The 10,660-nt window shown below is 46.1% G+C and overlaps 1 protein-coding gene across 1 annotated transcript; it reads left to right on the top strand.

Annotated features, from left to right (window-relative positions):
- Window positions 1–388: 388 nt before the first annotated feature.
- On the top strand, window positions 389–10,655 carry LRRC40 (leucine rich repeat containing 40; the record flags this gene model as incomplete). The annotated part of the gene is made up of 10 exons (XM_008941815.1): window positions 389–570; window positions 722–795; window positions 1,589–1,718; window positions 2,104–2,227; window positions 3,042–3,184; window positions 4,295–4,467; window positions 4,758–4,848; window positions 6,958–7,003; window positions 9,021–9,123; window positions 10,603–10,655. Coding segments are annotated over 10 exons (1,119 nt in total), but the record flags the coding sequence as incomplete, so codon positions are not given.
- Window positions 10,656–10,660: the final 5 nt, after the last annotated feature.

Below are 10,660 nucleotides of genomic sequence, written 5' to 3'. Positions count from 1 at the left end.
TGCTCCCTGAAGAGAGGTTGGACTACATCTTGAAAAGCCCCTTTCAACCCAAACCAGTCTGTGATTCCATGAACAGCCGCTGGTGTGTGCACATGGTTGCTGACCCATTCCATGGGCTTGGTGTTCCTCCTGTGCTTGGGGTCTATGCTTGACAATGTCAGGCAGTCAGGATGGGAAGAATACAGAAGGAGCAATGACAATGGATGTTCCCTTCCATCTGTTTACAGATCAAGTTATTTTGGGCTGTTGCTGGCAATTTTCCGTCAGCTTGTTATTGTCAGCTCTGGAAAACAGTCTCGAGAAATACAGTTGGTGTGTTTGTATGTCTGAAAAGCCTTGTGACAGTGGAAGTTTGAGAGCCAATGTCTCTACGTGTGTGTGTGTGCAGTGCCTCAGCACGTGTGGAGGATAAACCTGGACACCCCCGAGGAGGCTCAGCAGAACCTCTCCTTCGGTGCTGCGGATCGCTGGTGGGAGCAGACAGACCTGACCAAGCTGATCCTCGCCTCCAACAAGCTGCAGTGCCTGTCCCAGGATGTGCAGCTCCTGCCTGCCCTCGCCGTGCTGGACGTGAGTAGCTGTAGGGCTGCTGAGGGTAAAGGCTTTGGGGGCAGAATTATTCTGTGTGTGAGGTCATCTTGAGTTGCTTTTTTCTACAGGGTATGAATTAGTAACTCCGTTCTAAAATGAATAACTGTGTTCTAAACCCTCTGCTTTCCAGGTTCATGACAATCAGCTGACATCGCTCCCTCCTGCTTTAGGACAATTAGAAAATCTCCAGAAACTTGATGTCAGGTAAGTCCGTGTGGCAGAGCTGGAATGGGACAAAAACTGCAGTGACTTTTGTGCTGTAAAAGATTGCAGTTTATCAATTTTTCTTTCAGAAAATGGATTTCAGCTTTTTAATTAGAGAATGTTAGTGTATTGAGAAATGTAAGTTTTGGATCAAAACTGATCTTAGGTTTGAGAAAATTGTTTTCACTGATAGTCAAAGTCCCAGCCTTGCTTGGAAGGTGAAAGCAGTGATATTTGAGTAATCTCACAAAAGCAGTACCTTCATTTGCTTCAGGCTGGAATTTTGAGTATAAACATACTTTTTTTTTATGATGAGTAATATACACTTGAAATAGTTGTGTAGAGTCACAGGCTGGTTTGGGTGGGAAGGGACCTTTCAGTGTCATCTGGTCCAACCCCCTGCAGGGAGCAGGGACATCTGCAGCTAGAGCAGGGTGCTCAGAGCCCCGGCCAACCTCCCCTGGGATGGTTCCAGGGATGGGGCAGTGACCACCTCTCTGGGCAACCTGGGCCAGGGGCTCACCACACTGGAATATTGTAAATTCAGACAAGGATTAGAAGTATTCTTGGACAAAGAAACCAAAAAACATAATGAGCTTGTCCCAGGAGACTAATCCCTTGCAGAGGGATGTAGGAGACAGGGTTTTTAGAGGGGGTGGTGTACGGGGCAGGGCCAGGGGCAGAAACCCAGCTCTGCTTTGGGTTGCAGAGGCAGCAGCAGCCTTCTGTGCGTGGTGTTCTCAGAGCAGCCCAGTGACAGCCTTGCCCTCTGTGTTCCCTGTTCTGGTCCTAGCCACAACCAGCTGGGAAGCATCCCAGAGGAGCTGATGCATTTGCCACGTTTGAAGAGCCTTCTCCTCCAGCACAATCAGCTGAGCCACTTGCCAGAGGGGTTTGGACAGCTTGTCAGTTTGGAAGAATTGGTAAATCATTTTTTAAAAGTACTTCTTTGTTACAAAGGCTGATTGGTTTGTGTTTTCCTGCTGCTAATTAACCCCCCAGCTTAGGTGCCAGAACTTTGTGAATATTCTGATGACTTCTGTACGTTGTCTGTTATTACACAGTGGGTTGTGGGGTTTTTATTGTGAACTTCTACTCTTGGTTTGCAAAATACTTCAAGAAAAATCAACTCCCTTGTGACCTGTCACTCATGGGAGGCTCATTTCTAATACTCACATTTCTACCAGGGAGATCCTGAAGGTGTCAGCCATCTAATTGGAACGTTCTCTCTGTAATTAACTTTGCAGTAGTGGTACTCGTGGGATATTTTAAACATCTCTCTTTCTCTCTCTGTTTTTTAATCTCCAGGATCTGTCCAACAACCATCTCACAGACATCCCAACAAGTTTTGCTTTGCTCATTAACTTGGTGCGACTCAATTTGGCTTGTAATCAACTCAAGAACCTGCCAGCAGAGATCAGCGCGATGAAAAGTAAATGAATTTCCTCAGATTATTAAATCCCAGCCAGCCAGTTCTGTAGTTCTGTTCAGAAACAACAGGGCGTGTTATTCAGGATTGGAAAAAAACCATATTCTTCAAGAATTAATGTGTTCTCAAGAATATTAGTTCAGAATTACTTTAAAACATCAGCGCCAGCGACTGTGTATCAAACTTGAGCCCTCTTATGGTTTGTGTTCCTTGATGAACTGGATGGGGAATGATCAGAAAAATGTGAGATTAACGTTGTTCTGCTTAGTAGTTATTACCCTTAAGGCTGCAATAAGCTGTTGTAGAATTTATTTTCTTTATTGCACATTTTGAGTGGAACATCAAGCATAAATGAGACAGAGCTGAAATGGTTGTAGAGGAAAAAAACCCCATAAATTAGAGAGTAAGAAGGGTGACTCCCAGGGTTTGAATGTTAGATCTCCAGGTGAGTAGTGCTCGGTGTGGAAGGTGTGTTTTGATAGCTGTGGGAGCAGGGGGCAGGCTGCCAGCTTTCAGGAATGCCACAGGAATGACTCCCAGATCTTTCTGAGCTGATCTGCAGCACTAGACCCTTCCTTGACAAGAGCTAGAGTCTGGTGGGTCCCTGAGACCGTTCCCAAATGTTCTGTGAGGGGAGCATGAACAGCAGAGGCTTTGTTAGCAGGAATATTGATGCTAAGCCATTTGCTTTCTTCCAGAATTCTGCTTGGCACAATGTTATGTCTGTTGTAATCCCCAGGGTATCTACGCTGCTGTAGAAAACCCATTTTTATTTGCCTTTCTTTTTCTGCTCCTCACTGCACACGTGTTTCCATAGGCTTAAGACAACTGGATTGTACTAAAAACTACCTGGAAACAGTGCCTTCTAAACTGGCAGCTATGGCATCTTTGGAACAGCTTTATCTGAGGAAAAACAAACTGCATTCCCTGCCAGAATTCCCCTCATGCCAATTCTTGAAGGTGAGGTCTGCAGGGGTTGTTGTGCTGGAAGTGGGTTTGCTGTGAAGTTGTGAAACAGTGGCTGTTACTTCAAAGACAAGTTTTTGTGAAGTGCTGTGATGGCAAGCTGATAATTCTGTGTGTAGAACTCTATTTTTACATCCCTTGCAGTTACTCACACTTGCAGTTACTCTTATTGTCAGTGTTGCCCAATCTTAAGGTCACTTGGAAGGCAAATGTGCAGCAGTATGCTTCAGATTTGGCAAATAAAAGAGATATTTAGAAGAGGAATGGCTGAAAAGCTGGATTTAGTATTGCCTGCAGCAGTTTTTTTCTCTCTAGGAACGTTTTCTGGATAAATTTACTTTGTTCATTATGTTTTTTTTTCTTTGTACCTGCAGAGAACATACACTTTTTTTTTTTCTTTTAGCATAATCAGATCTTCCAGATACTTCAAAGCCTTTACTCCTGATACATTAAAAATTGCAAATTGCCTGTCCTAGAACATCAGAAATTTAACTGTCAGAAAAATGCTTTGGCCAAGGGAGTGCCTGTATCACTGTGTTGTTTCCAATGACCAGATCCATCAGAGAGTGCAGATGCTTCAGTTCTGCCTAACTCTGGCTCAGTGAAAACCACAAGATCTTTCATCATTTTCTAACAAAGCTGGTGTTGGTGTGTGGAGTTTGGTGCCTTGGCCTGTCCAGCAGCATGTGTGTGCTCTGCTGGGTCTCAAGAATCAGTCTGGTTTTCCACTTTAAATGAATCATTGCCAAGAGGGAGATGGAGAGCAACCCTCTCAACTTTTTCTGACTTGGGATTTAAGAGATTTCTTGAGTAAAGAAGTCGCCGACAGGTTCTTGGTAAAAGTGGAGTGAATGTATTCCTAGCTTGGAAGTGGAACACAAAAATGAGGGTTCTGTGATGGTTTCAGAAAAGCTCAGTTCAGACTCCTGGCTCTGGATCTCTGGAGGATTTGATATTTCTGATCAAGATGAAGGGGAATGGAGATCTCAATTTTCTCTGTGTCATCGTGGGGTTCTGCTGATGTCATGACTTAGGAGACGAGTAAGTAATGATAAAGTAATTTTGCTGGAGCTATGTAATTGTGGGTGATCTTTGTTTCTGTAGGAATTACATGCTGGGGAAAATCAGATTGAAACACTCAAGGCAGAGGATCTGAAGCATCTGCGTTCCCTCTCTGTGCTGGAGCTCCGAGACAACAAGATAAAATCAGTCCCTGATGAAATCACTCTGCTGCAGAAGCTGGAGCGCCTCGACCTCGCCAACAACGACATCAGCAGGTAATTAAAACAGCCTCATTATGTCTCTGAGAGGCACAGCTAGTGACAGCAAACTCTTGCTGATGTCTCCCCCTAAAATGGGATTAACAAAGCACTCTGGCAGAAAATGAAGGAGCCCTTTCTGTATCCTGGGACTGCCGTGATCAAGCTGCACCTTTCTTGCATGTGATGTGTTCTGTATCTTTTCCTCTGGAGGTGAGCTGCAGAATGCCAGGCCAGCTGACAAATTGTCACAGACTCTTCACAGACTGTTCTGAAGCTGCTTTGAAATGAGTTGTTTCCATTTGCAGACTGCCTTACACCTTGGGGAACCTTCCTCAGCTGAAGTTCCTGGCACTGGAGGGAAATCCCTTGAGAACCATTCGGAGAGACCTCCTGCAAGTAAGTGCTAGAGACAGTAGATAAGTTTGGCTATGTCATGTATGTGCACTACACACATTGTGCAGCCAGAACTCTAAAAATAAGCAGCACTGGAGACTCTCTGTGGAAATGGAACTGTGTCATGTCTGTGAGAAGCAGGAAAATGTCATGGATCTGATTAAGTGAACGTTGTGTGCACAAAATTAATGAGCAGGGCTTCAGTGGGTGGAAGTCAAACGTGATTCCAGAGTTCTAAGCTGGCTTAAAATGTGCATGTAAAGGAGTGTGAGCTGGGGTTGCCTGGTTACCTCAGTTCTGCTATCCCCTGCCTGCTCATGGGTTTCAAATGTAAGGGCATGGACGTGTGTGACTTCTCACATATATTTCAGATTTGTAGCTGAGGACAGGTACAGGGGCTCCATGGTGGCATTCCTTCCTTGCACTGCCTTGGTCTGTTACCAACACTGCAAATTCCTGTCCCTGGGATTTTACCTGCCTGTCTGGGCTTGCTTACACTGGATTGAGAAGGGTGATTGGTAAAGCCTGCAGAGTTCACAGAATCCCAGAATGGGTTGGGTTGTAAAGGACCTTCAAGATCATCCAGTTCCAGCCCCCTGCTGTGGGCAGGGACACCTCCCACTAGAGCAGGTTGCTCCAAGCCCCATCCAACCTGGCCCTTAACACCTCCAGGGATGGAACATCCACAGCTTCCCTGGGCAACCTGGGCCAGGGTCTCACCACCCTCACAGTGAAGAACTTCTCCCTAATTTCTAATCTACATCTCCCCTCTCCCAGTCTGAAGCTGTCACCCCTCATGCTAGCACTACAAGCCCTCAAAAGTTCCCCAGGCACTTCTTAGGAGAAGGTGAATACTGAGTTTAAGAATTGGCAGGGTCTGGGGGCTAAGTCTAGTCCAGCAGGCATAGATTCTTCTGTCCATCCCTGCTCTGTCTCATCTCCTCCTGTTTTTCAGGCCTATCATTTTCCTCCCAAACCCATTCTTGTTTCTTCATGAATTTCCAGGCAATTGCTGTTAAATCCTAATCTCCCCTTCCTGCCTAACATGCCACCACCTGTCTGTGGAGCTTTGGTTTATTGCCTTTGCTTTCCTCTGCATGCAAGCCACGGGACTGTTGCTCAGCTTTCTGTTTGACCTTCACCTTTTCCTTAGGAGCTTCCAGGTTCTTCCATATTGTCTTCTGTCATGCTCAGCTCAGCTCAAGCCATGTCTGGCTGTGCCTGCAGTCAGTCCCGTGCTCCTCCAGCTGCTCTTCTCCATCTTTTGTCTTCTGTTTCCATCATCTCACCAGATTCCTTGTGTGAGTGAGTTCCTTTCCCACTTCCACGTATTTTTGGTCCCCTCTGCAGTCAGAATAATCCATGTCTCGTTGCATGTGACAGAGCTTTCAACAGGAATGAGAAATGTTAACTCAGTTTCAGTGGTTTAGTTCAGTCCCTGGCTTTAAAACCTCAAGGAGAAGCATGTAAAATGGGAATGTTTTGGGAGAAATACAGGAAAATCTCAGCCAAACAAGCTAGATGAGATTGTGCTTCATTACTCATGGATTATGCTGGTGGTAACTGGGTTTGACCAGTAGCAGCTGCTGTGCCAGAAGTGCAAGTCAGTTCTTTGGAGGACAAAGCTGTCAAAAATCCATGCAGATGTTGCACACTGCAGTGTTATTTCCACAGTTCATAATTTTGGACATGAAAAGTTACCAGAACACTGAACAATCAGCTCCCCTAAGAAATTTAAAATCTCTCCTTCGAAGAGTAATTGCACTAGAGCTTTTTAAAGAGGAGACTGACTTCATTTGAACCATCCTCCTTGCTCTTGGAACTGGCTGAGGACTGGAGAGAGAAAAAGCTAAAAAAGTGATCCTGAGGGAGTGAGGTGGGTTTGGAAACTTTCAGCTGGGATAAGCAGACCTGTGAATGTGCAGGTTCCTGAGGTGCTGCGCAGAGGGGACGTTTTGGGTGGAGTTTATCAGCAGCAGCAGCTCCACGGGCTCCACCCTGGGGGACTGGAGTTGTCATTCCTCCTGTCAAAGTGGCCACGTGAGCTCTGGCAAATGGCAAACACTGGCTGGCAAATGCTTACTCATTCCTTCTATTGTTATTTTTTTAAAGAAAGGCACCCAGGAGCTTCTGAAGTATCTGAGAAGCAAAATCCAAGGTAAGCATTGCATTGGAAAGAGACTCTTTCCAAGGAATCAGGAGAATTTAGGAGGGTGCTTGTGTCATGGGCAGTTCACATCAGGGCTTCTTTTTCAGCTTCCCACCCTTCTGCTGCCTTGGTCACTGTCCTGAGGCTGAGAGGAGGGGATATTTTCCAAAAGTGTTAGGATTATTTCAAACATCATCCTAATCCTGGCCCCTTAGAATCCATCTTTCTGCTACCTGATGGTCTCCATCCCAACACTCCTCACAGAAACAACGACAAGAGTCCCAAAGCAGAAAATGAGATGACACATTTCAGGGGCATCACTTCTAGGCACAACAGCTGTGTGGGTTTTTTTTTGTAGAATCCTCTCTTGGAGTCAGAGCTCTGCCTCTGTGGATGAAAAAACACCAAGATGATTCAGGGTCACGTTTCTCTGACAGAAAAATGATCTGAGAGGATTAAAACAGCAAGCAAAAAGCTGCTGCTTGCTTCTGCACGCTCAGTTCACTTCCCAGATTGGTACCTGGGCTTCTGATGCATCAAGATATTTTGGCATTTGGGTTTTCTTTTGTTGTGCTGTGTTTTCTAGACAGAATAGTAGAGATAACAGTGTATTTTTTATTATCTAGGAGCCAGGCTGTCAAGTCTTTAGGAAACTTGCATGCTGAGAAGTTGAAATCCTTTCTAAACTCTTTTTTAGGGACTTTTTTAAGGACTTCAGTTTACTGTCTTTAGAAACCTCCATCTTTCTAAAGTTTTAAATTAGCAAAACGACCAAGGTCACTGGGCATGTTAATTATAATGTAGAAATAATTATGGCACTCACTTAAATTTTGGCATTTGTGTTTTCTTTTGTTGTGCTGTGTTTTCTGGACAGAATAGTAGAGATAACAGTGTATTTTTTATTATCTAGGAGCCAGGCTGTCAAGTCTTTAGGAAACTTGCATGCTGAGAAGTTGAAATCCTTTCTAAACTCTTTTTTAGGGACTTTTTTAAGGACTTCAGTTTACTGTCTTTAGAAACCTCCATCTTTCTAAAGTTTTAAAACTAAATTAGCAAAACAACCAAGGTCAGTGGGCATGTTAATTATAATGTGGAAATAATTATGGCGCTCACTTAAACAGCAAAAATCACTCACCCTCTTCTTTTAGAAGGGGCCTTGATAATACACTGGGTGACTTTTGCTGAAAATTGTGTGAGTTTGTCCTTTGTGAGGTGAGTTTTCTCTCCTCTGCCAGAGGATGGCAGCATGAATTAGGTTACTGTGGCCCATAGAATTCCTTCAGAATGCCAGCAGCTGACAGAAAATGAATTGGATGCTGGAGCCCATAGTCAGCAGCTTCTCTGGTGAACTATAACAGATGATATCATTGTGGGTAATAAAATCAGCTGTCTTGGTGGACAGCAGTTCTTACCCTCTCACTCTGCTTGTCATGGCATCTGTGTTGGAGCTAAAGCCACCAGCACCAGCAGAGCAATGCTTTTACTCTTCATTCCTTAACAGTGCTTTTCATCTGCATTACCCAACCACACCAAGCAGCCTGGCAGAGAGGGTTGTAGGTAGCAAGCAGAAGGAACCCTAGGGAGGAGGGTATGATGAAAGTTTATAAATATTGATGTTGGAACTAAAAGGGTGTTTTGTTGCTGTGGATGGAGGTGATCTGGATCATCATTTTTAGCCCAAATTCCCCATTTTTTTCCATTCCTAGCTCCCCACCCTGTGGAGGCTACTGCCTGGCTGCTGCTGGTGTACAACTCTAGTGCTTCTTGACCTAGTTTGTCAGGATCTAAGTCAACTCTTCTCCCCTCCACGCAGCCTAAAAAACACTCCAACAACCCACCAACCCAAGATTACAAAAAAAAACCCAGTTGCTGGAAAACTCTTGCACTATCATGAATCAGATAATGTGCGACTGAACCAGGATAGAGGGAGAACTGGCAAGAGTGGTGGGTGGCTGGGGACACTGCACCTCTCCATCTGGGGCCCTCAGAGCACCCCTTTGTGACCCTGTGTGTCTGTTGTTTCTAGATGATGTCCCAAAGGAGGAGCCTCCTGTGACAGCCATGACTCTGCCCAGCCAGGCCAAGATCAACCTGCACGCCATAACTTCACTCAAACTGTTGGACTATAGGTGTGTGTCCTGAAATATTACTCCTTTCCAAAGCTGTAAGGACACTTCCCTCTCTATTGCCTTTTATTTTGTTTCCCTTCATGTAATGTCTGCAGATCCTGCTGCCTTTTTTCACTTTAGTTGGTGTGCTTGGGAATAGGCAGATTTGAATTGCAGGGGGGGTTTTAATCATTCCTTTGCATTAGCAAATACTCTGAGTAACATTCCTTCTGACTCACTGAAATGCTTCATACCTTTAGGATCTTTTAAACTTCTTTGGCAATTCTCATTAAGTCTCTTGTAGGAGGTGAGTCTCTCTTCAGTGATTTCTTAAATGTAACCAACAATGTAACTTGTTAGGTTGGGGAAGGGGAAGAAACACTGCTGAGAGCTGCTGGGTGGAATGGGGAGCAGCTGAGGGAGCTGGGGGTGCTGAGCCTGGAGCAAAGGAGGCTCAGGGGGAGACCTTCTGGCTCTGCACAGCTCCTGACAGGAGCCTGGAGCCAGGGGGGGGTCTGGCCAAGCAACAGGACAAGAGGAAAAGGCCTCAAGTTGCCCCAGGGGAGGTTGAGGTTGTCCCTGAGGAACAATTTCTTGCCCTGGAGGGTTGCCCAGGGCTGTGCCAGGCTGCCCAGGGCAGTGGTGGAGTCCCCACCCCTGGAGGGGTTTCCAAGCCGTGGAGATGTGGGGTGAGGGACACGGGGCAGTGGGGACCTGGCAGTGCTGGGGGATGGTTGGACTCCATGATCTTGAAGGTCTCTTCCAACCCAAATGATTCTGTGATTGTAAGTGCATAGTCCTGCTGAGAGCTGGGATGTGGGAAGGAGCTCCCTGGTAAAAGGGCTGCATGGTTTAAGTCAGCACAAAACGTCAGGAGCTCCACAATGAGGAGTTACCTGAGTCCCACTGCAGGGTGCTGGGAATGTTTCCTGAGAGGGGGAAATCTGTTCAGTGCCAGTCTTGCTGCACTTTCTGGCCAGATGTGCAGCATTCCTGTGACATAACTCAGCTCCTAAACCAGTTTTTCTTTAGCAACATAACAGGTCAGGGTGCCAGTGTGTGAAGTGGTGTTCCAGAACCCCAGAGTCCCAGCAGGGTGGGGTTGGAAGGGACCTTTGGAGATCATCTCATCCAACCCCCTGCTCCAGCAGCTCACCCACAGCAGGGTGCCCAGGATGGTGCCCAGGGGGGTTTGGGATCTCTCCAGAGCAGGAGACTCCACAGCCTCTCTGGGCAGCTGCTCCAGGCTCGGCCACCCTCACCCCAAAGAAGTTTCTCCTCCTGCTCAGGTGGCACCTCCTGGGTTCCAGTTGGTGCCCGTTGCCCCTTGTCCTGTCTGCTCAAGTGCTCTGTATCACAGTGCAGTGGTGGGTGGTTTTTGGGGTAACCAGAGTGTAGATGTTTATATCTGCTGATCTTTTCTGAAAGAAGATGAGAAGCTGCTGTAGCAAGCAGGAGGTGCTGAGCCATGTCACTCAGCCAGGCCTTTCCTTTGCTCAGTGAGAAGCAGGCAGCTGAGATCCCTGAGGAGCTGTTCAGTGCAGCCAGAAGCAGCCCT

Source organism: Merops nubicus, unplaced genomic scaffold (genome assembly GCF_000691845.1).
Source record: "Merops nubicus isolate BGI_N331 unplaced genomic scaffold, ASM69184v1 scaffold16876, whole genome shotgun sequence".
Classification (NCBI taxonomy): Eukaryota; Metazoa; Chordata; class Aves; order Coraciiformes; family Meropidae; genus Merops; species Merops nubicus.
The sequence above is the reverse complement of the archived record's forward strand: the minus strand, read 5'-3'. Positions and strand labels throughout refer to the sequence as shown.